We start from the raw sequence: 27,354 nt of genomic DNA on the forward strand, positions 1-27,354 counted from the left end.
AGTATGATGTAGAATTTGAGCAAAATTCAGTCATAGTATAGTATGATATGAAAAATTAGTAAAAATGAGTCATAGTATAGTATGATATGAAAAATGAGCAAAATTCAGTCATAGTATAGTATGATATGAAAAATTAGTAAAAATGAGTCATAGTATAGTATGATATGAAAAATTAGTAAAAATGAGTCATAGTATAGTATGATGGGAAAAATCAGTAAAAATTCAGTGATAATATAGTATGATGTAAAATTTGAGCAAAAACTTGCCATAGTATAGTATGATGTGTAAAATGATTAAAAATTCAGTCATAGTATAGCATGATGCAAAATTTGAGCAAAAATTCAGTCGTGGTATAGTATGATATGAAAAATTAGTTAAAATGAGTCATAGTATAGTATGATGTAAAATTTGAGCAAAATTCAGTCATGGTATAGTATGATATGAAAAATTAGTAAAAATGAGTCATAGTATAGTATGACATGAAAAATTAGTAAAAATGAGTCATAGTATAGTATGATATGAAAAATGAGTAAAAATGAGTCATAGTATAGTATGATGGGAAAAATTAGTAGAAATTCAGTGATAATATAGTATGATGTAAAATTTGAGCAAAAAACTTGCCATAGTATAGTATGATGTGTAAAATGATTAAAAATTCAGTCATAGTATAGTATGATGCAAAATTTGAGCAAAAATTCAGTCGTGGTATAGTATGATATGAAAAATTAGTAAAAATGAGTCATAGTATAGTATGATATGAAAAATTAGTTAAAATGAGTCATAGTATAGTATGATATAAAAAATTAGTTAAAATGAGTCATAGTATAGTATGATATGAAAAATTAGTTAAAATGAGTCATAGTATAGTATGATGTAAAATTTGAGCAAAATGCAGTCATAGTATGGTATGATATGAAAAATTGGTAAAAATGAGTCATAGTATAGTATGATATAAAAAATTAGTTAAAATGAGTCATAGTATAGTATGATGTAAAATTTGAGCAAAATTCAGTGATAGTATAGTATATGAAGAATTAGTAAAAATGAGTCATAGTATAGTATGATATAAAAAATTAGTTAAAATGAGTCATAGTATAGTATGATGTAGAATTTGAGCAAAATTCAGTCATAGTATAGTATGATATGAAAAATGAGTAAAAATGAATCATAGTATAGTATGATGGGAAAAATTAGTAAAAATTCAGTGATAATATAGTATGATGTAAAATTTGAGCAAAAACTTGCCATAGTATAGTATGATGTGTAAAATGATTAAAAATTCAGTCATAGTATAGCATGATGCAAAATTTGAGCAAAAATTCAGTCGTGGTATAGTATGATATGAAAAATTAGTAAAAATGAGTCATTGTATAGTATGATATGAAAAAGTAGTTAAAATGAGTCATAGTATAGTATAATATGAAAAATGAGTAAAAATGAGTCATAGTATAGTATGATGTAAAATTTGAGCAAAATTCAGTCATAGTATAGTATGATATGAAAAATTAGTAAAAATGAGTCATAGTATAGTATGATGGGAAAAATTAGTAAAAATTCAGTGATAATATAGTATGATCTAAAATCTGAGCAAAAACTTGCCATAGTATAGTATGATGTGTAAAATGATTAAAAATTCAGTATAGTATGATGTAAAATTTGAGCAAAATTCAGTCGTGGTATAGTATGATATGAAAAATTAGTAAAAATGAGTCATAGTATAGTATGATATAAAAAATTTGTTAAAATGAGTCATAGTATAGTATGATGTAGAATTTGAGCAAAATTCAGTCATAGTATAGTATGATATGAAAAATTAGTAAAAATGAGTCATAGTATAGTATGATATGAAAAATGAGCAAAATTCAGTCATAGTATAGTATGATATGAAAAATTAGTAAAAATGAGTCATAGTATAGTATGATATGAAAAATTAGTAAAAATGAGTCATAGTATAGTATGATGGGAAAAATCAGTAAAAATTCAGTGATAATATAGTATGATGTAAAATTTGAGCAAAAACTTGCCATAGTATAGTATGATGTGTAAAATGATTAAAAATTCAGTCATAGTATAGCATGATGCAAAATTTGAGCAAAAATTCAGTCGTGGTATAGTATGATATGAAAAATTAGTAAAAATGAGTCATAGTATAGTATGATATGAAAAATTAGTTAAAATGAGTCATAGTATAGTATGATATAAAAAATTAGTTAAAATGAGTCATAGTATAGTATGATATGAAAAATTAGTTAAAATGAGTCATAGTATAGTATGATGTAAAATTTGAGCAAAATGCAGTCATAGTATGGTATGATATGAAAAATTGGTAAAAATGAGTCATAGTATAGTATGATATAAAAAATTAGTTAAAATGAGTCATAGTATAGTATGATGTAAAATTTGAGCAAAATTCAGTGATAGTATAGTATATGAAGAATTAGTAAAAATGAGTCATAGTATAGTATGATATAAAAAATTAGTTAAAATGAGTCATAGTATAGTATGATGTAGAATTTGAGCAAAATTCAGTCATAGTATAGTATGATATGAAAAATGAGTAAAAATGAATCATAGTATAGTATGATGGGAAAAATTAGTAAAAATTCAGTGATAATATAGTATGATGTAAAATTTGAGCAAAAACTTGCCATAGTATAGTATGATGTGTAAAATGATTAAAAATTCAGTCATAGTATAGTATGATGCAAAATTTGAGCAAAAATTCAGTCGTGGTATAGTATGATATGAAAAATTAGTAAAAATGAGTCATTGTATAGTATGATATGAAAAAGTAGTTAAAATGAGTCATAGTATAGTATAATATGAAAAATGAGTAAAAATGAGTCATAGTATAGTATGATGTAAAATTTGAGCAAAATTCAGTCATAGTATAGTATGATATGAAAAATTAGTAAAAATGAGTCATAGTATAGTATGATGGGAAAAATTAGTAAAAATTCAGTGATAATATAGTATGATCTAAAATCTGAGCAAAAACTTGCCATAGTATAGTATGATGTGTAAAATGATTAAAAATTCAGTATAGTATGATGTAAAATTTGAGCAAAATTCAGTCGTGGTATAGTATGATATGAAAAATTAGTAAAAATGAGTCATAGTATAGTATGATATAAAAAATTTGTTAAAATGAGTCATAGTATAGTATGATGTAGAATTTGAGCAAAATTCAGTCATAGTATAGTATGATATGAAAAATTAGTAAAAATGAGTCATAGTATAGTATGATATGAAAAATGAGCAAAATTCAGTCATAGTATAGTATGATATGAAAAATTAGTAAAAATGAGTCATAGTATAGTATGATATGAAAAATTAGTAAAAATGAGTCATAGTATAGTATGATGGGAAAAATCAGTAAAAATTCAGTGATAATATAGTATGATGTAAAATTTGAGCAAAAACTTGCCATAGTATAGTATGATGTGTAAAATGATTAAAAATTCAGTCATAGTATAGCATGATGCAAAATTTGAGCAAAAATTCAGTCGTGGTATAGTATGATATGAAAAATTAGTAAAAATGAGTCATAGTATAGTATGATATGAAAAATTAGTTAAAATGAGTCATAGTATAGTATGATGTAAAATTTGAGCAAAATTCAGTCATGGTATAGTATGATATGAAAAATTAGTAAAAATTAGTCATAGTATAGTATGACATGAAAAATTAGTAAAAATGAGTCATAGTATACTATAATGTGTAAAATTTGAGCAAAATTCAGTGATAGTATAGTATGATATGAAAAATTAGTAAAAATGAGTCATAGTATAGTATGATATGAAAAATTAGTTAAAATGAGTCATAGTATAGTATGATGTAAAATTTGATCAAAATTCAGTGATAGTATAGTATGATATGAAAAATGAGTAAAAATGAGTCATAGTATAGTATGATGGGAAAAATTAGTAGAAATTCAGTGATAATATAGTATGATGTAAAATTTGAGCAAAAACTTGCCATAGTATAGTATGATGTGTAAAATGATTAAAAATTCAGTCATAGTATAGTATGATGCAAAATTTGAGCAAAAATTCAGTCGTGGTATAGTATGATATGAAAAATTAGTAAAGTATCATACTATACTATGACTCATTTTTACTCAATTTTCATACTATGACTGAATTTTGCTCAAAATCTACGTCATACTATACTATGACTCATTTTTACTCATTTTTCACATCATACTATTCTATGACTGAATATTGCTCAAATATTGCATCATACTATACTATGACTCATTTTTACTCATTTTTCATACTATGACTGAATTTTACTCAAATTTTGCATCATACTATTCTATGACTCATTTTTACTCATTTTTCATACTATGACTGAATTTTGCTCAAATTTCGCATCATACTATACTGAATTTTTAATCATTTTACACATCATACTATACTATGGCAAGTTTTTGCTCAGATTTTAGATCATACTATATTATCACTGAATTTTTACTAATTTTTCCCATCATACTATACTATGACTCATTTTTACTAATTTTTCATATCATACTATACTATGACTGAATTTTGCTCAAATTTTACATCATACTATACTATGACTCATTTTTACTCATTTTTCATATCATACTATACTATGGCTGAATTTTGCTCAAATTTTGCATTATACTATACTGACTCATTTTTCATATCATACTATACTATGACTGAATTTTGCTCAAATTTTGCATCATACTATACTATGACTCATTTTTACTCATTTTTCATATCATACTATACTATGACTGAATTTTGCTCAAATATTGCATCATACTATACTATGACTCATTTTTACTCATTTTTCATATCATACTATACTATGACTCATTTTTACTCATTTTTCATATCATACTATACTATGACTCATTTTTACTCATTTTTCATATCATACTATACTATGACTGAATTTTGCTCAAATATTGCATCATACTATACTATGACTCATTTTTACTCATTTTTCATATCATACTATACTATGACTTAATTTTACTCAAATTTTACATCATACTATACTATGACTCATTTTTACTCATTTTTCATATCATACTATACTATGGCTGAATTTTGCTCAAATTTTGCATTATACTATACTGACTCATTTTTCATATCATACTATACTATGACTGAATTTTGCTCAAATTTTGCATCATACTATACTATGACTCATTTTTACTCATTTTTCATATCATACTATACTATGACTGAATTTTGCTCAAATTTTGCATCATACTATACTATGACTGAATTTTGCTCAAATTGTGCATCATACAATTTGACTCATTTTTACTAATTTTTCACATCATACTATACTATGACTGAATTTTACTCAAATTTTGCATCATACTATACTATGACTCATTTTTACTCATTTTTCAGATCATACTATACTATGACTGAATTTTGCTCAAATATTGCATCATGCTATACTATGACTCATTTTTACTCATTTTTCATATCATACTATACTATGACTGAATTTTGCTCAAATTTTGCATCATACTATACTATGACTCATTTTTACTTATTTTTCATATCATACTATACTATGACTGAATTTTGCTCAAATTTTGCATCATACTATACTATGACTCATTTTTACTCATTTTTCATATCATACTATACTATGACTCATTTTTTCATATCATACTATACTATAACTGAATTTTGCTCAAATATTGCATCATACTATACTATGACTCATTTTTCATATCATACTATACTATAACTGAATTTTGCTCAAATTTTGCATCATACTATACTATGACTCATTTTTACTCATTTTTCACATCATACTATAGTATGATGCAAAATTTGAGCAAAATTCAGTCATAGTATAGTATGATGTTAAAAATGAGTAAAAATGAGTCATAGTATATGATAGGTATTTTTGTGTACCTAAAATTCAAAGAAGAAGAATTATTTTATTCATCCCAGCAGGGAAATTATTTCGTAGTTACAGCAAGAATTTTTTATACACAGATTAACACACACGACAGGAGCTGCGTCTGCAGGCAGCCAGCTGAGCCGGCGCCATTTTTGAAGGAGGACATGCGGCAAAGGTCGTCGGGACCGGGAGTCGAACACGCGACGTCCGCTGGTCTAAGGCCTCCAAATGTGGGGCATGCTAACCCCCTGTGCCACCACAGCACAACGTTTGAGTTTTCAACCAAGCTTCTGCAGAAGGACAAGACACAGCAAACTGCTCCTCTGAACAGCTCACCATGAGTTCTGAAACTCTGCAGTAGAACTAGCCTTTAATTAACACTAAACAAAAGCAAGGGGGCTGGTGTTGATAAGATTAGGAGTCCCCAGGAACTAACACATAATAAACGCAGTTTTACGACTAAGGAAACTCAGAAAACCATCTTCAAAGAACATGTTTTAAGGGTTAAAGAAAGGTTAGCTCTGTCTCACACATATAATTAACCTATAAATGAAGAACAAACTGGTAACTACTTATGTAAGAATGATAACAAAATATATTTTTTCTAACATTCCTCCCTGTTTATAATTCTTACATAATAGCTTTGTAAAATCTAAGAAAAATGAAAAATTGAATACATATATGATGTTGCTGGGTAAAAAAATAGATACAATCTATAAAAAGGAATACAATGTATAAAAGAAACAGTATAAACCAAATGCATTTTTTTATCACGAACATCATTTGTTTTCACATGTTCAGTGTAGGAGCCATTAAGCAAATGATTTAATCTGTTTATTAATTACAGAACATCGTCATATATTCCTGTTTTCAGTCCATCCTCATTCCTTTGGAGTTGCATGTAGTCTTCATCTGTGTCAGAAGTCATCCTGGCCATTTGATAGCCAATCATAGCAGTGTTAAACATCTTTCACATCATGCTACGAAGACATGGACTGATGCAGGTTGTATAAAAACAGAAATAGGATCAGTACAGTCAAGATGGGTGTTCCAATCTTCAATAAAAGCTGCCACCAGGGTCTGGAGGTGAGCCAAGAAATAAAGTCAAAAAGGTTGTGACCCCTGAGTTGAACTGTCCACATAGTTTTTAAGCTCTTCCAATTCATGCAGGGCATCATCTATAGTTCCACCAGTTCCTGTTTCGTCAGGGACGAAATGTGTAGCATGCTGAGCCTATGATCTTGCAGACACCTCGTTGAGAGGCTCTGAGAAGATCTAACATAGCACAGTTTTGCAGAACTATGTTTCTCAACAAAGTCATCTCTTTCATGATGCCATTCACTAGCTGGCACGCATTGATGATGAGACGCAGCTGTTGAGATGATCTCAACATGGTCTCGAACTTCAGCTATTCTCACCCATGGGAGTAGGCCTTGTAAACATTTCTCTGCCACTCCTGATCCTGAGTTTCCAAGAAACTCCAGTTTTGTAGTACGGCCTCCCCACCTTTGGACTTTCGGCATGACGTCTCTCCTAGTGCAGTATGTCTATGGCGGTGAGTGTCCTGGACCTTTTCAGGAAAGTCACTGGGTTGGAGAGGGGAACCAGTGCACACTGTCCTCCCCAATTTCTGGGAAGAAAAACATAAGCAGTGTGTCCACATAGAAAGTACCAGTCTGCCATTGTCCTGGATTCTCAGTTCCCTGGAACGATGTTGCTGCAGAAGGTGACTTTGACGTCCCCTGATCTTGCTTCCGATGTCGAACCTCCTCACCTTGAGAAGGTTGTAGCTGGTACAGTTGCGGTCAGACTTCCATCTTTTGGAACAGGCAGTACTGATGTGGTCATCACAGTCGAAAAAGTCTGCCTTCTTGTCACAGAAAGTATAGGTTTTGTTACACAGGTTCCATGGGACCGTCCCCAGAAGGGTGGTGCCATTATCATACACACAGACACCAAGAGCTCCTGGCTTAAGACTAGCCAGAGTAATTACTTCTGGTAGTCGGAGGTCCATCGGTGGCAGATGTATAGTGTCACTTGGATGTGTGCTCACAGTTGTGTGTTGGTCTCATTCCCCTCATATGCAGTCCTGTTCATCAGTTGCCACCACAAATGTGCTGTAGTCATGTGGATGAATCTGGGGGGAGGATGTGTCTGCTTCTCTCTTTATCTTGTTGAGGGCGAGACAACCCCCACTCCAAAACAATAGACATGCTGCAGTCATAGCACAGCAGGGATTCCACCTGGCTTGTGAGAAACCCATTGCTGCTCAGATTACAGAGATGTCAGAACTTCTAGGCTAAAAGAGTGAGGATCTGTCGGTTGCTTCACTGACTTTGAGACAAATTACCTCTAAATTTGTAAATTCCCTTTGTAGTCAGAACTTCCCCATCAGTCAATCTAGAAGTCTAACACTCTCTGTACCTTACAGTGACTGAGATGTATCCGTCTGGGTCTTTCAGCAATCTTTACAGCAGTTGGAATGGTCCCTCCCACCGTGGGCTGGCCCAGCTCCTCCTTTTATATATTCCACAGTAATTATAAAAAGATTTAATAAAAAAATGTAACATTTTAAACAAATTTTAAATTAAATGTTAATCTAAATTCAATAATTACACATAATTGTAAAGTTCATGTACAAAACAAATATTTTGGATTTTTCTATTTTTATCAAACTATTTTAAACTTCTTTATGGCTTAAAAATCACATATTTTTTGAATATGTCACTTAAAAAAACTGTTATATTTGACAATTTAAAATTAAAATAAAATTAATCCGGCCTGTTTGATCCTTGGGTTTCAAAGGGTTAAATATAATTAACATAAATTCAAACAAGGATTTTTACTGATTTTCTTTCCTTCATTAAGTCACAATTTATTAAAACCAAATATAAATTCCACTTACAAAACATTTCAATTCTTGTTTTTTACAGTAAAGCTACAGAAACGGTTTTAATCCAGGCATTATTTGACAACTTTGGGTTTTATTCACACGTTAAATATATTCTGTACAAAAGATAAAACAAAAATCATCATATTGCATTTGCATTATTATTATTACTAGTTTTTTTTTGTGTGCTGGTAGTGTAACAGATCTTCAGCTTGACCTTTCAGGCTCCCTCAGCTGTGGGGTCACGGGGTCACCTGAGCAGGTGGGCAGCGGGAGCCGAACACGGCGGCGAAGTGTTCGACGAGGATCTCGGTGAAAATGTTGATGGGCGTCAGCGCGCTGAGCGAGATGGAGCCGTGGCGAGGCCAGACCAGGTTCACGCCGAAGACGCACGCCAGGTTGGAGGCGCTCATCTTGTTGCTGAGGCTCTCCTGGGACACCTGGAGAAAAACCCAAACAACATCGATGTGCAATTATACATCTCTGAAAAGCAGAAGTGGAGCCTCCTGCACAACCAACAAGTTGTTTCTGGATTGCAAGTCAAGAAGAAAACACTTGTCTCTTCCAGCAGCCATTGTACAACAAATACAGCTGTAAAACCAGCTGACCAAATGACCTAGAGCGCAGCTTGGGTTGCTAGGTAACGGGCAGACTCCACTAGGGTTGCTAGGCAACAACACAGTCCTCGTGCCGTTGCCTCGTGCCTTTTAAAACGGCTTGTTTTTCAGACACCAACAGACATTAATTTATTGCCAAAAATATGTTTTTACAAGAAATTCTGACTCAAATGGAAATAAAAAATGTTTTAAAACAAATTCCTTTAGAAATGAGACCAGATTCTATAAAACATCCTGAATTTTATGACTTTTAAATCTGATAACTAAATAATTTCTGCGAACGATGAGCACAAAAAAAAAAACTTTAACCAACCAAAGTTTAATTAGTAAGAAAAAAACTACAAATATATAATCCTACAAAGGAGAAACTAAATGGATGGTATGAGAATTTTGAGGAATTTGATTAAAATAATAATCTAAATACAAAGATAAATTAGAGCTTTTTTTTTTTACAAATATTATACATAAATACACAATTTAAAGAAAAAATATACAAAAATTAAATAAATGCTTGAATAAACTTGTAATAAAAGGTCAAATAAAATAAAATATAATTAAAAATTATAAATTTAACTGTACTGTCCATTTTTATTACTTAGATAAAAAAATTGTAAAACTTCTTTTATATCCAAACTTCAACTTTGACTCTGGTTTTAACTTTTTAAAGAATTATTTCTGTTCCAAAATACTTTCCATTTTTTTTGTTCAGTGTTTGAAGATGAAACTCCTTTTGGAAATCAGGTGGAAAAAATGTAGCTGACTGTTGGACTTTAAACCAGGGGACCAGAACCAGAACCAGAACGATTCGGACTCACCATGTTCAGGAAGCAGAGCAGAAACTTCAACACGATGAAGTTGTGTTCAGGAAGACTTTCTACAATCTGCTTGCACCTGGTGGCGCGAAGGCTGCTCTCCACACCTGGAAGGTCCAGTAAGAGACGGTGAAACCGGACCGTCCAGAACCAGACAGTCCAGAACCAGACAGTCCAGAACTCACCCAGAAGCTCCAGAACCTGGCTGTAGACCCGGAAGGTCAGCAGCGGCTCGGGAAGTTCTCTGAGGAATGTCTTCAGGATCACCGCGGCAACGTGGACGTCCTGGTAGAGGTCAAAGTTCACTGGCTTACCTGAAGAAAAACAAGTAAAAAAAAGAAAAATGTTAACAGGCTGATTGAAGGATAAACATTTTAATTTTTGTAATAAAAAAAAAAACAGACTGTATTTTAATAATTTCTTCTCTAAGTTGATCTTAATTAAAATCAGGAAAAAAGCTGCAAAACATATCAAACAAGATGGTAGTTCTTGGAAATCCTAATTTTTCAAAAATTCAATTTATTGCCCAACTTTACTGCAGGTCTTCAGTAAATGAGTCTCTAATGTTCAGTAAACGACCCTGAAAGTTCCAAGGAAATATCTAAAATGTTTCAACAAAGTAGCCGATTAATTACGATAAAGTACCACCCTCTAAGTTTTACAAAAGTATCCCAAAAAGGGACATCAGGAGAAAAAGAGATTTTACAAAACCAAAAAGTAACTTGTAACAAAGTAATCTGCAAATTGCAAATAACATATAGAGTAAAAAAAGATTTCAGGAAAGAATCCAAGGAAGCAACACGGATCAGAAAAGTTGTAAAATGTAACCTGGAGATTCAAACAAAGACACATCAGAATGTTTGAAGGTAAAAGTTCCAGAAAGTCCCGTCCTGGTGCTTTCCCTGCGACTTCCTGCAGGTTCAGCCTGAGCTGGGCCCCTGCAGGTTGGGGGAGGAGACCCCGCTCACCCTGGTTGTAGAGTTTCTGGACTTCCTTGATGATCTGAACCCGAACCGAACGCCTGAAGATCCCCTCTGTCCTCAGACCTGAAACAGTGCAGCATGTTACTGCAAAAATCCCTCAAATTTGAAAACAAACATAAACATTTACATTTTTTATGCTAATTTCTCTTGAATTTCACAATGATGACTATTTTTTCAAAAATAGCAGCTGTTTCTGACCTTTTTAAATCAATTATCATAAAACGTTAACAATTTTCATAACTTATATGAACTTTATGTCACATCACATGTTTTCAACTTTGGTCATCTTATTCAAACAACCTTAAAGTGATAATATGTAACAAGTCACCAGTTATCAACTGGAATCAGATAAAGATGTGTCGGACTGGGAACCAGTTGTCTTAGCGGGTTAGCGCTAGCTTCTGCTCATATTTAATGTGTGTAGAGGTTTAGCGTTAGCTTCCAGTAATTTTTTAATGTTTAGCGGTTTAGCATTTGTTCCTACAAACCTTTTTGTGTTTCAGTTTGGTGTTAACTTCTGCTAATTTTATTAGGCTTTTAGCGGTTCTGTGTTAGCACAGCTAAGATTCTTGTTTAGCAAATTATTAGATACTGAACCCAACATTTTGGTTAGCTGTTGCTAAAAACAACCGCCTTTTTTAGCACAAACATATATTCTCCATTACGATCAAGGCAGCCATTTTGAAAAATGCTCACCTGAAAAAGAAAACAAGATCCTGAGAATATGTATGACTTCTATGGTTTAAAATATGATTTGACAAACACATTCATCTAATTGGTGCAAGAATTTGTTCTCCATGACAACCATGGTAGCTATCTTGAAAAGAGATTTTAAAAAATTATCAGAAAATATCATTTCTATGGGTTTACTAATGTATGATTTTACACCAAAAATATTCTTCTGATAGTTGTAGTGAAAAAATACACTTTCAAATTGGCAGCCATCTTGAATTTTTCAGTGGCTAACGGTTATTTTCCAAACAGCTAGGTGGTTGTGAAAGATTTTTCTGACATATTTCATTATCTGCTGCACTAAAACTTAAACATTTACTGATGGCAGGTGGAAATCCAGGTGGAAGTCATGTGATCAGGCGAGGCTCACCTTTCTCCTTCAGGTAGGCCACAGTCTGAGCCACGACAGGTGGGATGATCGCCTCGCGGTTCTTCTCCCTGATGCTGCAGAAGCAGAGTTACTGATTGGTTAACGAGTTCAGCTTTAACGAGCCGTTAGGCTAACGAGCTGATAGGCTAACGAGCTGATAGGCTAACGAGCTGCTTGGTTAATGAGCCAATAGGCTAATGAGCTGATTGGTTAACGAGCCACTCACTACTGCAGGCTGACCCCAAACTGTTGCGTGGGCAGTGGCGGCCGAGGAGGCGGCGTCTTCACAGGCGGGGGCGGTCCGCCCTTCTGAGCCGCCCGCAGCTTCTCGTCATGCCTGCGATGAACCGGAAACATGATGAGGAAGATGAAAACAGAGAGTAAACCCAGGTTAGAGGAGGAAACTCGCCTCAGGACGTCTGCAGGGATGAAGAGCTGGTCGTAGTTCAGGTGTTCCCGCAGCTCCGCCAGGTAGTTCACATACTTCAGCTTCTTCCCAAACTTGCGACTGAGAGAGAAACAGGAGAGATCTGATGATGCAAATGGAGGATTTTTATTTTTAGGGATGATTTACACCAGCTCTGTTTAGTCCACTTTAATCAAACTCCAGTTTGTTTGTCTAGAAAGTCAGATTTGTTTGCAAAATTGTCCAAAATTATAAATTCTGGTCCTCCTACAAACTCGGTCTTGGTTCGGTTGAAGTGAACTGATAAAATCTGACGCCACTCCATTTTTGTTTACATTTTGTGAAGAAGAAAGTTGAGCTCAGTATCTTCTTCAGAGGTTTTCGTGTCGTTTCCTTCAGTAAGTCTTTGTGCTTTTTCAAAGTTTGATCTTTCTGACAGGAAAAAGAACCACAGAGGCTGAAAATGTAACAAATGCTGCAACTTTGGTTTCCAATCAAACAGTCTACCGGACTACCAGGTGGAAAAACTCTCTTCCCTTAGATGGCGCCTGAACAGAAACTGCAGGTTTTACCTGATCAGAGGTTTGAAGATGTTCCAGACGATCCGGATGAAGTTAGTTGGATGGACGACGTAGAGCGTCTTTAGGTTCTTCTTGTATCTGCAGATGAACGCAGGAAATTCAACTATTTGGTTTTTTCTGCATCTCTTGACTTCCAGATGACTTCCTCCACATTAATGCTTTAAAGGTGACATATCATGTTTCCTTGAACAGGTTAGAATAAGTCTGTGGTCTATACAAATCATGTCCATTGCATTTTTTGCGAAAAGTAACTCCTACAAAATGAGATTGTAGCTGCTTTAGGGCCTCTGTCACTTTAAATCCAAATAAGCTGCTGGCCACGCCCCTAAAACTCATTGTTCATACTCACATGTGTGTTATCGTTTACCAACAAGAATGCAGCAAATGTTTTCTGGATGGTACGTCGACAACAAAATATTTCTGTTTTCCAGCAGCCATTGTACATCACATTCAGCAGTAAAACAAGCTGACCAAACGTGCTGGAGCTCTGCTTGGGTTGCTAGGTTACGAGTGGAATTCCACTGAGGTTGCTAGGTAACAGTGCAATGGACTGGAATGTAACGTTACGTTCTGGAGGCTCATTTTCTTTACAACGAAAATTAACCTCTTGCCAAAAGACAGATGTTTTTTTTTGTTTTGTTAAATGCTTGGTTTGTTTTTAGAAACATTTATGATCCAAATGAAAGCATAGAAATATGCAAAATGTGAATTTTGTATCATAGGTCCCCATTAAAATATGTCCTGTCCATTTTGAAACCTGAGGCAGACTGAGGTTTTTATGGATCATTGATTTGTATTCATCTACTTTCTGGACATTTTAAGAACTGAAGTCGTCATTATGAGGAGGAGGACTTACTTCCGGTCAAACTCGCCGTAGGCTTCGCGTAGCCACTTGAGCGACGGCTTGTTGCTGCTCCTGATGCCGTAGTGGAAGTAAACCAGTATGTAGTCCATCTCCACGTACTGGTCCAGCGTGAACTTCAGGTACCTGCAGCGGCAGAACAGGGTGAGAAGAGGAAACGCCTCGCCGAGTCGCTGCAGGTGGGATTCCTGACATACTCGAGGAGGCGGCGGTGGTTGAGCTGGTGAGACGGCGGCAGGCAGCAGCTGCTGAAGACGATCAGCTTCCTGCCGTAGTTATCGTCTCCTGCAGAACCCAGTCAGAGTCAGAACCAGAACAACATGCTGGTTTTATGGCCAGAACTCTAAATCCTCCCAGTTTACCATCATAAGACCAGTTTAACCTTGGATGTTTACTTTTCTTTTTGACCAAAAAAACTTTAATGTCAAAGGAAAAAATGCAAAAGAAAAAAAAATGTCTAGAGTGGATTTTACAAAATAAAAGTTAGTAAAATAAAATGTTTAATATTTGCATTAATTAATATTTTTGATGAAATCAGATTTTACTTTGATATTAAATGGTTTATTGTCATTTTTTGTCCAAAATCCACATTTGTTGATTCTATTCGAAGTGTAAAAACACTTTGTTGAATCAAAGCAGAGTTAAGAGATTTTAAATTTAGAGCTAGTTTTGTGAGGAAATATTCTAAATAAATGTGACTCATTTTTGTTTTTCAGAATTATTTGTTCCTTAAAAAAAACTAATAAAAACAAACGGATTAGCTTTGAAAACCACAAATTGACTGTTTTCCTGGCAAACTCGCAGGAATATTTGACTTTTTTTTTCCTCAAAAAAAATTTAAATAAAGTTTTTTAACCACTTTTTTTTCCCCTTCCACTCAACTTTCTATGATCATACTTAGAAGTCAGCAGAACAGAACATTTTTGGAATAAAATCATCAAAACAAACAAAAATAAACTTTCTAATTACAATAATTTGCGAGTAATGAATGTTTGGCTTTATTGTTATAGTAAATTAATGTTCGGTTTCAGTTTTCTGGATGTTTAATAGATAAAAAACGAACCTGACACCTGGATGATTCCGTGTCGAGCCACATCGTAGTACGGATGGGACGGATCGGTTCTGCTGGGACCGTCAGGAACCGCCCTCTGCTCTTCCTCATCCTCCTCTTCCTCTTTCTGCAGCTCTGCCAGGAGGTGAAACAGTTTTTACTGTAGATGACGGCAGCATGTTGGAGCAGATCTGTTGTTTCTCATTTTTTATGTTTCTAAGGTTTTCCCCGAAGCGCTGCATGTTCGGACCGATACTCTCTCAGAGCAGCTGGAAGGATTTATGATCGTTTTTTGATAATTATGATGCGTACAAAAAAAAAAAAAAGCACATAAAAAGCTGATTAGCATCTCAAAAGCTCAAATAATACCTGAACGTACTATAAGATATAAGAATATCGTCTTTGCTCCCTGTAAGTAAGAGCAGAACTACTTTAACAAACTTTTATTCAAGTAAAAGTCAAAAGTAGCCGTCCAAGAAATGACTCAAGTAAAGAGTATAAAAGTATTTGGTAAAAATTTAACTCAAGTACTGAGTAACTGATCAAATTATCAATCATTTAATATTTAAAAATTACATCATCAGATGGAACAAAAAATAAATCAAGTGAAAATTTTGTTATTCTAAGAACAAAAATGACAATAATTCATAAAACAAAAACAACAAAATCAGGCAAACTAAATGTTTTTCCTAATCAGTACGTCATAATAATATTACTCAAGTAAAAGTAAAAATACTCCTAAAATTATATTTTATATAAAAGTAACTCAAGTAAATATAATTGAGTAAATGTAACTACAGCTACAGTCTTCAGTCAGAGGCCTCTCCAGATTAATTGGAGGACTGACTGCTACTGGAATTCATATAATTTTGATTCTGTCTGAGGGTTTTTTGATTTAATTTAACAGCTGATAAGTGAAGGAGCTATATTTGGATTCCTGTATCAAATCGTGTGATGCAGCAGATTAAACTGGGAGGAAACCAGCAGCTCCCTTATCGTTTCCCAGAAACCACAGGGAGGCATCAGGAAGAGAGGAAACTGTGCAGTTCCAGCCGTTTGTCTGCAGCTCAGAGGGAAGTTTGCTGTAAACATTCGGCTCTGATAACGGAGAGGAAATGATTCGCACTCAGTTCGCTGGAAAAAACTAAGATGGAGCCGTTAAAATGTCTGCAGAAAACCCCGAAACCTGAACTGTGTCTGCAGACGTTTGGGCGTAAAGAAAAGAAAATATCCTCTATGATGAATTCAGATCCACCAATAAGATTTATACTCAGTAGTTCTGATGTTTTACAAGTTAAATAGAAAAGAAAAAGACACAAATCCTTTATTTTTCCTCACAGTTTTAAGTTAAATCTGATCTTTTCTTTTTTAAATTGCAATCATAAAGTCTTAATATTAGCAGGATAAAATGTTACCAGAAGAAAGCAGCTTTGATTCTTTATAAACAAATTCAGTCGTTTCAAATTCCTGCTACTGATAATAATTTGATGTGTTAAAAATTTTCCTTACTGACAAAAAAGTATAAATTCACATGATGCCCAACATTTTAATTCCTAAATGATTTTAAAGTAGGAGTTCTCCAGAAATGATTTTTTCTTGTATTATTATGACTAATAAGGTAAAATGGTGAATTTATTCTCAGACCTTTTCCTCATTTTTTCCTCTCTTCTGTTCTACGTTCTTCTTGTATTATTATGAGTTTATTCTTGTTTTATTTTGACTTCTACAACTTTTTTCTCATATTATTACAACTATTCTTGTACTACAACCATATTCTCATAATACAAGTTTATTCCCACATTATTAGATTTTTTTCTTATCTTATTTTGACTTGTTGTATAACTTTATTGTAAAATTAAGACTTTTTTTCTCAGTTTAATATTTTTTCTTAGCCTGATATTCTGTCATATAAATCAGATCAAAACAAAAAACTGCGTCTTTTTATTCAGTGTTTATAAACTTTTGGTTTCAACTGTAAGTCCAACTTTGAGAGATTTTTACATTCTTTGACATTTATTTTTTCTTTAAAAGTAGAAACACAAAGTGTTGGGAAACTTTCTGTTCCCTGGAGGAGCAGAAAGTTTCTCTTCATGAAGCAGCGTGACTCCGATTCTCTTCTCCTGAACATTTTGTACGTTTAATATTCATAGATTTACCTCAACATTTTCATAAAAGTTGCTAGTTTATCTACTTTTTCAAAATCAGTAATATTTTACATAATTTAATTGAAACAAAACGTGTCCAAAGTCCTCTTGGTATAAAACATGTAATCTCTTCCCCGACCATAACGCAGCCACTACTGTGCTTTCCATTTCTAAACCTGACAGCTCAACTCCTCTTTTGTTAAATTCTAGCTTTTTCAGGCTTCAGGGACAATAATAACTGTAAATATTTTACATTTTCAGTACCAACAGACGTAAACAGTTAAAGATGAAATACATGAAGTTTAATCAGTAGGTTTTCCAGCCTTTCCTCCAGATGAAACTCATTTTAACCAAACTAGAAAACATTCTCAGATATTTTAATGTTTAATGTAAAAATAAAAAACGGTACATTGATTCACTTTAAACTTGCCACATTATTCAGCCACCACTATGCTTTACATTTGCATACTTTTTACCTTTCAGCTCTACCTATCCAACTATAAACGATTGCTTTCACTTGGAATAATTTATGTTTTAAGAATTAATAACCTTTTATATGTCCATTTAATATTAATGAACAATTTACGGAGAAATCTGAGCTGGTCTCCGTTCATCAACACATAATTCTGGGATAAATATTTTTAATTTTACAGTTTATATTCGTGGGAAAACTTTGAGTAAAGAGTAAACTCACCTATTTCTGCCAGCTGCTCCAGGTCAGACGTGTCAGACATGTTAGTCATTCCTTGCGGGCCAAAAGAGAAAGGAAAGTCAAACGCGGTTGAATTTTAACTCCTGTAAATGTCGGATAAAGAGCGCAAGAATGAAAAAAAGCCACCAAAAGTCAAAATGTCCGCTGAGAAAACCCAGAAAGCAGCTCGGTGTTTTACCTGCTGCTCGCCAACAGGTAAAACACGGAGTAATGAGCGGGGGAGCAACACCTGGCCTGCCTCATTAACGCGGGTTTTACCGCAGAAATAAAAGTTCATATTTCAGTAATAACAACACCGAGACGTGAGCTGAAGCCTCCACTGACCTGCGAAGAAGATTAAATCCGACTTCAATCCGGAGGCGAAACCAAGGAGAGAAACTTAAGCAGGACGCAGCCGATCCAAAACTTCCTCCAAACTAACCGGAACGGTCTGCGCATGCTCAGACCGTTTCCCCCCTGGAAAGAAAAATAAATAAATAAATTAATTAATTAACTAGGATGAAAATAATATAAGAATACAACAAATTCTTTCTACAATAAATGGGAAGCAATTTTATTGAACATATTTTAAAAAAACAAACTAGAATCACCAATATATAAATACAAATCCGCAACAAAACCATAAAAAATAAGTAAAATAATTATTTAAAAAGATATATTACAACAGGCTGCAAAATATAGTAAAGTTTAAAAAAACAGCAACATAAAATAAAATTACAATAGGCAATAAAATGAAAATCAATTTAGAAAAAAACATATATATAAACAATGTGACAAATGATTTAAAAAAGGGCATTAAAATTAAACTGAAAATAAAAACATTATACATTTGTAAAAACAAAACGAAAAAATAATGATAGAAAATTAAAAAAAACAATTAATAAGGTAAAATAAAGTTAAGAAATAAAAAAAATACAATAAAGTACTGGACAAGCAAAATAATACAATGAAACCGAATGTTTAATAACTTTCTTAAACAAACAAAACAGGAAAAAACGATTAAAAAAGATGAGCAAATGAAAATGTTTATATGAAATAAAAATTAAATAAACATCAAAAACATAAAAATCATTCCAATAAACAAATATTAAATAAAGAAAAAAATATTAGGAAAAATAAAACTGAAATATTTTTTAACATAATGAAAACAATACATAAGAAAAAAGACAACTACATATTTGAGTTTTGTTTGACTCACCCTATAATGTGATATTAATGTGGAAACTGTTGCATCTAAATATTTATTTACTGATTTTTATCAGGGAAATATAAGATTATTGTAAAATGGTAAAAGCCTGACATCTGCTGGACACAGTTTGGTACTGCAACAGCGATAAATTTACCTTTTGAAGCAGAAAAAAATCCAACAAGTGACTTTAATGGCTTATTTACAACATTAAATAAAATTACACACCTCCCACATTTTTAGTTAGAACATTTTTAAATCAGTTAATTTTTTTTGTTACTGATTATCCTTTGTTTGTCTGATAAAGATAATAATGAACATGTTGTTTAAATTTTCTTTTTTTTATATTTGGCTATTCTCATCATAAGAACCTAAATAAGGAGGAAAGAAACTGAAAAAGCCCCTGAAGTGCAGGATTTACTCACAAACACATTTAACATGCAAATCCGTCTGAGGCTGCAGGGGAAATTCAGATAAAGAGGTTTTCATCTTTTGACTCGAATCCCACAGCGTTACAGCGACAACGACACAGAAACGGAGACATGAAGCCAGAAAAATACAAGCATCACTCAGACTGTGAGTAGTTCTTTCTGTAATCATCCTTTTTATTTAATTTTCTTTTTCATTTTAGTGAAAAAAATGATAAAGAAAATGTCCAAATGTAAAGTTGGACCTAACTTTCCATTTTTACTTTTTTCACTCTAACTTGAGTAATTTCTTGGACAGTTATTTTTTTATTTTGAGTAAAAATATGTTGAAGAAGTGCTACATTAACACTGGAATTTCCAGTGACCTTTTCTGAAACAGAAACTGGTTGTGACTCAGCTCATTATTGGTCTGCAAAAATGACCCATAATGGCTTCTGTAGATTATTTTTGGCAGCAAATAAGCCCATATTTGGGAAATTATATTTTGGAAGCTGAATTTCTGTTTATATTTTTCAGATTCATTATAACTGATGTCAGTAAAATCATAAAATCAGGTCATTTGCAGGTTTATTATTTTCTGCGTCAACAGATTTATTTGATTTATAGAAGATAAATGTCATGATAAAGTTGTGCAAAAATGATTCACTTTTAACAAAAATGTGCAATTTTTCTAGATACTCTACTGTCTGGTTTATTAAAAGTGAAGTTTGAGTTTTAAAATGCTTTATAAAAACAAAATATCTGTTGTTTAGCAAATTTTAACTAAAATACAACCAAAACAATGTTTTTCAGAGCAAAACAGAGAAGAATTAATCATTATTCGGATCATAAAAACACAGCTTTTCTCTACTGAATGCACCCATGATGGAGCCAAAAAAATAAATAAAAAAGCCTTCTGATACAGTATTCTCTGATTATGCAAATGAAGCCGCCACAGAGGGACGACATGACCCAAATATGGAGGAGAATAATGACGAGCTCAGCTGCAGGCAGAAGATCCTCGACACCTCCACTCAACGTTTGACTACAAATAACCCCCATGCTAAAAATACCGGCTGAAAAAACAGATTTACATGCTAAACTACTAAAGGAGAAGGACTTAAATGTTACTTTTACATTTTACTTGATTTTTGGGGGCTATGTTTGTTATTAAATGTGGTTATTTTAAACAGGAAGCTTTCGCTTTACAATGAAAGGAAACACAAGTGGGACTCTTCCCAGAAGTGCTGATTACATCCAGCTGGAGGAGTGGAAAACACATGGCTACATGTAGCAGAAACGGTGAGGACTGGGAATCCTGTTCATTAAGACGAGTATCCAGCAGCTTCCACAAATAGAAACAAAGAAGAGGGGAAGGCTGGGAGGATGTGGGAGAAATGATGAGACGCTACAGGAAACATTTATTCAGTTTCAGCTTTTATCTTTTACTAAAAGTGACCTTGAGCAGGTTAGGATGCGTCTCTGCACAGAAAAGATTTATTGGATGTTTTTTACACTCACACATGAAAATGGCTGCAAACGGATTTCCAATTACACAACTGTACATCTTTGAAAAGCAGAAGTGGAGCCTCCTGCACAACCAACAAGAATGCAGTAAGTGGCTTCTGATTGGTAAGCCAAAAACAAAACCCTTGTCTTTTCCAGGAGCCATTGTACAGCGGTAAACACAGCTGACCAAATGTGCTGGGGATCCGCTGGGGTTGCTATGTAATGGAGCAGTACCTGGTTGAATATGATTTTATAATCAGAGGATTTTTGAAATGGCTCGTTTTCCAGACACCAAAGAAAAACCATCAACTTATTACCAAAAAAATAGTTTTTTTAATTTTTAAAACACTTTGATGGAGACATGATGAGCAGATGAAAGAAAGCCCAAAGTTAAAACCCCAACAAGGTGGGATGAGACACCAAGTTTGGTAAAAAATCAATGCAAAAGCACTAAAACAGGAAGTAAACACATTAATTACAGAATTAAATCATAATAAGTATGCAATAATAACAATACTTACATAAAATGTTACACGTTTTAATTATCTGAGGAACTGATCAGGTTCACAATAAAAACCTGATTAATGAAACGATTAATCGGATTAGTCGTGATTAATCTGTTATTTCAGTAATTCATTAATCATTAGTAATCAATTATTTCAATAGCCAGTTGAATTACAATTAGGTATTCTATTGAATATTAATATTTCATTAATCATGATTAATCGATTACTCAAATAATTGTCAACTAATTCAGTAACTGATTACTCGTTAACTGGAGTACACAGACTCAAAACAAAGTCCATTTGGTGACAAAATTATCATATTCAGAGCAGAAATTCAGCCAAAAATGTACAAAAATATCTATAATTTGCTTTTAAGACAAAAAACATCTTTGTCTGTAAATATTTTTTAACTAAAACTCCTCAGGCTACAGATTTAGCTTCACCCACTATTAAATAAAATGTTGTATTTTAGGCAATAAAAAAATTATTTTCTCATTTGGAAAACGAAATTAAATTGTTTATTTGCACATTTTAATGTATTTCTAGTATTTTAGATAAAAAGTTTAAAGTAAATGAAAAATCTGTAGAAGTTTTTAACTGATTAATCTTCAGAATAATCAACAGATTAATCTATCACTAACAGGTTATTTGCTGTCCTAATCCAGTCAGTAGAAACATTTATTTAAAAACAATAATAACATAATATTTTCTCACATGTTTAGGTTTTATCAGTTTGAAACCCGTCATCCACCTCGTGTGTTTCGGTGCAGCAGCCAGCAGATGTCAACGTTGCAGCAGACCGTCTCTGCTGGAGCCGATAAGAAAGAAAGTCCGCCGAGGCTCATAAATCCGTTCAGCAGCGCTGAAAGGAACCGGATCTGTCCGCTGAAACACAGCAGCGGATCGCCTGGAAGAGGCGGACCTGGAGGAACGCTGGCGGGACCGGAGAGCGACACTCCACAGTCACACTCCAGAAAATTCAAAAATTCACATTTTCTATGGTTTCATTCTTTCATTTGGTTTTCTCCTGTCTCAAAAACAAACAGAAAAAACAATAGAGCCGTTGTTTTTTTTAGCAGTTTGTGTTTTTTAGTGTCTGGAAAACGAGCCGTTTCAAAAACCTCCAGAATGTGAGATTACAAATCAGCAGGCTGTGACCGTTACCTAGCAACCGTCCGTCTGTCCGTCCATCTTTTTCTCTTTATATAAACTAAATCTTTCCATTCTGAACCAATAATCTGATCAATAATGAAACAACCAAACAGTCGTTCTTCCAGCTGCCACTTCCTGTTTCGTCCAGATGTTTGGACAGTCTGACCCCTGCAGGGCGGCCATCTTGGCCCCAAACATCCAGCTGCTCTGCATCGCTGACTGATGTTCTGTGTTGATTTCAGGGCTCTGATGATTTGAATGAATTCATCACAGAAAAACTGAAATAATTGACTGCAAATAACACAAAATCACATCAAATAATCACCACCTAATGAGAGAATATAAAAACAATGGAGAAAAAAGTACCAATTACATTAATTCCACTTCCACTGTGAGGAATGGAGGGTTCCTCCAGATGGAAAATTAGACCAAATTTAAAAATCCATCAGCTCTGCAGGTGGTTAATGTCGCCTCGTCTGGGCATGCTCAGATCCATCAGCGACCCCCAGGCTGGAAACACTCGCCTCCTCCTGTGTTTATCAGGATAATGGCTCCCCATTCACAGGTGTTTGTGTGATTTATTCCCCCTGCAGGCCTCTGAACTCCCACCGGCCCGTCCAAACAGAAACAATCCCAACAGAAGACGAATTATTCTCAGTTTTCCTGCTCATATCGCAGCAGCACATTCAGAGAAACTGGTTCATCTCCACATCTGTGATTTATTACAGAGAAAAGCTGTGGGAGCAAATCTCTGTAAGCTCAGAATCAGAAGATCAAAATTAACCTTCAAACATGGAGACCAACGATACGTAAATCATCAGGACAGCAGAGGATTTCTGAATGTCCTATTCAAAGGTTTTTCATTATTCTAGCAACACAACTTTCCTTTTTATTCCTTTCTGTCCACATTTACTTTCCCTTTGTATTTTACGATTACAGAAACATTTAAATCCAAAGTTGAGGTTATTTTGCTGGAAATTTTGAGGTACTTTACCAGAACTGACAAGGCACTTTTTGGAACATTTCCCAGAATGCACTTGGTACTTTCTTAGCGCTAACAGGTTACTTTCCAAAACTTCCTAGGTACTTTAAAAACCAGTGTTGTATAGTAACGAAGTAAAAATACTTCACTACTTTACTTAAGTATATTTTGGAGTACTTCATACTTTCCTGGAGTATGAAAATTTTTGATGACTTTCACTTTTACTTCACTATATTTCCGAACTTAATTGCGTACTTTTACTCCGATACATTTTCAATGTGTGGTTTAGTTACTCGTTACAAAAAAGCGAGAGAGAAACGCAAGTGTTTTGACCCCACCTACTGATTAGCAAGTAGCAAGCAGGCTACCGAACAAAGTCCGTAGCCTGCTTGCCTGGGCTTGTTCATCACCACCAATAGGATACACCTGTTTCGCTTCTCCCATTAAACACAAAGCAAGTCTCGCAATCAGCAGCAGCCACATGGAGGAGGAGACGGAGACCACAACGACTGCAACTACGTCGGACACGGCTCCAGGGGAACCACCAGCTGGTGACGAGAGCCCATGGCCTTATTTAAACACAATATACTCTTTCGTGGGTGTTAAAGATTCGTCGTAGCGCATGCAGTTTATGTTATTCCTGCCCGAAGATGTGGAAATTCTATCTTACAAAAACTCCCCGTCCAACTTGAAGAAACACATCGAGGTAACGTCTTATGAAATGGTTATAATCCTCCTGTTTCAGTAACTATAGCTTGGTCACTAGGCACTACTGTATTGTGAAATCTTGACCATAAATGAACTTTGTTTGGCATTGTTTCAGTTCCACACGTGGTGTATTTAGCTTAGGCCTAATGTTGACTGTAGCAGGCTACCTAGACTCCTCTGTTCAAGGGGGGACAGAAGCCATAGCGATAGCAATTTAGACTAAATTTAACGAATATAGGAAAGGCATGCAAGTTCAAAACCAGGTTTACAGATGCCAATAAGCTGCATTTCCCTCCCAATTCTTTTTTTCTTTTGCATAATGACCAGTTGTGTGCACCACCTACTGACTGTAGCATTGACTGATTCACTGATTTGTGAAGTAGAGTAATCGTAACAGCTCTTTTTCTTCATGTTGGCCGCATTTTCTGTACTATTTATTTTTCTCATTTTCAGCACTGACCTTACTTGAAGGGAAAACTTAAGGCTTACAAAAACTTTGTATTTTCTGTCCTGCAGGGTTTACTAAGAAGCTGGTTCAGTTGTAAAGCAGGTTAAGTTAACCTTGTGCTATAGGTAAAGCATCTAATTTTCTTAACTAAATGATGCCTGCAGGTATATCTATTAGCAGGTTTAATTTTGCCTGCACTTGGTTGGGTACATTATTTTAAGTGTATTTGACAAGTTTACCAAAATATAAAAAATGTCATTCAAACTGCATTTGCTTTGTTTTACTTTTTACTTGTACTTTTCATTACATTACTTGAGTACATCCATTTTTACAGTAATTTCCATACTTAAGTACAAGAAGTTTCAGATACTTTAAGACTTTTACTCAAGTAACATTTCAGTCAGTGACTTGGACTTTTACCAAAGTCATATTTTGGAGAGGTACTTATACTTTTACTTGACTCTGAGATTTCAGTACTTTATACAACACTGTTAAAAACACTTTCATGCAAAAGTGCATTTAGTGGAACTTACTAAGTACTTTCCTAGAACTTAGATGTTGGTTTCCAGAACTTACCAGGGACTTTCACTGAATACTCAAGGAACCAGGAAAATCAAGGAAAGTTCCTGGAGATTACGGATTACTTTCCGTAAACTTTACACGGGTATATAATCATGGATTTACATCGTTTGAGTCAATCAGCTTTGACACAATGAATAAACAGGATGTAGTAGGTCTGTTAACTACCAAAATAAAATGTGTCTTAATGGTAGAAATAAAACACATTTGTAGAAATTTGAATATTTACAAATGCTAATGTGTCTGAATGAACTCAATGTGAAATAAATGGATAAAATGCTCAAATTAAATGTTGTGTTTTTTTAAAAAGTAAAAAATAAAAAACTATTTTTTCTATTTATTCCTAGAAAATGTAAATCCTGGAGTTAAAAGCTGTCCCTGTTTTTAGGAGTTGTAAATTTAATGAATGTAACAGCTCATAACAGATCTCTAATAAAGAAATGTCTTATTATTTAAACTTATAAAAACAGAACAGAAAGCTCAAACATGCTGAAGGTGAATCAGGTCAGATTCTGACTCAAACGCTCGTCTTTTATTAGCGCTCTCTGTTTGCTGCTCCTTGAAGAAAAGCTCTCTGGTTTTTTGTTTCGTCAGTATCGACTCCAGCGAAGGTCAGTGAATCCAAACCCACACAGAGACCTTCCTGCCCGACTCTCTGGTTTCATCTGCAGAAAGTTTCCATCCAGAAACTCCTGCTGGAAGGTGAAACTGACAGATCGGCCTGGAGGGCAGAGAAAACTTTCCAAAACTTCAGCAACAACGATGCTGAACGGCCTCCTTCTGCTTCAACAACTTATTTTATTTCACATGAACTTTACAGGAAATTATTTAGAATTTTCTATGTCGTGTGTCTTCGCATATTGTGTAAATAACCACAACCAAAAATATCAGTTTTTGGTCCCAGTTCAGCCGTAGTTGGAGATAAATATTTAGTTTTTGAATTAAACATTTAGACTGCTAACTATTTCGTTTGTAGCTAAATATTAATTTGGAGCCAAATATCTAATTGCTAAGCTAAATATAGAGCTTGATCATTAAATATATTAAACAAGACAACCGCAACAAGTATGCTCAACTCTCAGATGGTTAAAAAATAACTTAAAAGGAAAATAACACAAAACAATTGTAGAAATCTGTTGTGGGAATATGGTTAGGAGATAAAAGCACTTGTACATATGAGTGAAGTACAGGAGGCTTTGCACAGACACTAAATATAATCTGCATGTAGGAAGCGCTGCCTTTTTGTTGGGTTTCATGTTTGGTTTGCTGCCCAGGTTGGGAAGACGAGTCCAACTGTTCCTCGTCCAAAACACAAGCAGTTCAAAGACGAGTCTGGGGAAAATGGAAAAGACAAGCGAATCGCTCCGTAAACCGCATTTCCAGGGATGCGCCTGAGAGAAAGCTGCCGCTGTGCCGCTGTTTCCTCTCCGGCCCTTGGATTAGAGCGGTCTGAGTTAAAAAGGACATCAAAGCTGAGCTGCAGCTTCGCTGGCGCTAATCGACCTCTTCACTGAGACGAGGGAAACCTCCAGCTGTCACAGAACGACTCCCCTCAATATTCATAACCGGAGGAACAACCAGATCCATGTGCAACAAAAAGTGCAGAACATTTCCATCCACCCATTATTCTTTCCTGTATTAACTTGTGTACACACTTAGGCTTGTCTCAATAAACCAATTAATCACATGATAGATTAAAACAAGCTCAATAATCTCCACTTGCATAACTCATTGTTTTTCTCTTTTCTCTCTTTCTACCAAAACTGATCTTCAGTCGGCTTCTTTGGTCTCAAATAGATTTCATAATTTATTT

The 27,354-nt window shown here is 34.1% G+C and overlaps 1 protein-coding gene across 1 annotated transcript; it reads right to left on the reverse strand.

The window, feature by feature from the left end:
• Positions 1–8,763: 8,763 nt before the first annotated feature.
• Positions 8,764–18,517, reverse strand: LOC116737173 (rho GTPase-activating protein 8). The gene is given in 14 exon segments (XM_032590199.1): positions 8,764–9,234; positions 10,227–10,330; positions 10,409–10,537; positions 11,192–11,269; positions 12,309–12,382; positions 12,535–12,645; positions 12,718–12,816; positions 13,287–13,373; positions 14,152–14,283; positions 14,355–14,442; positions 15,221–15,343; positions 18,047–18,097; positions 18,389–18,436; positions 18,439–18,517. Coding segments are annotated over 14 exon segments (1,386 nt in total). The 5' UTR covers positions 18,503–18,517; the 3' UTR covers positions 8,764–9,036.
• Positions 18,518–27,354: the final 8,837 nt, after the last annotated feature.

This window comes from Xiphophorus hellerii, chromosome 17 (genome assembly GCF_003331165.1).
Source record: "Xiphophorus hellerii strain 12219 chromosome 17, Xiphophorus_hellerii-4.1, whole genome shotgun sequence".
NCBI classification, from domain to species: domain Eukaryota; kingdom Metazoa; phylum Chordata; class Actinopteri; order Cyprinodontiformes; family Poeciliidae; genus Xiphophorus; species Xiphophorus hellerii.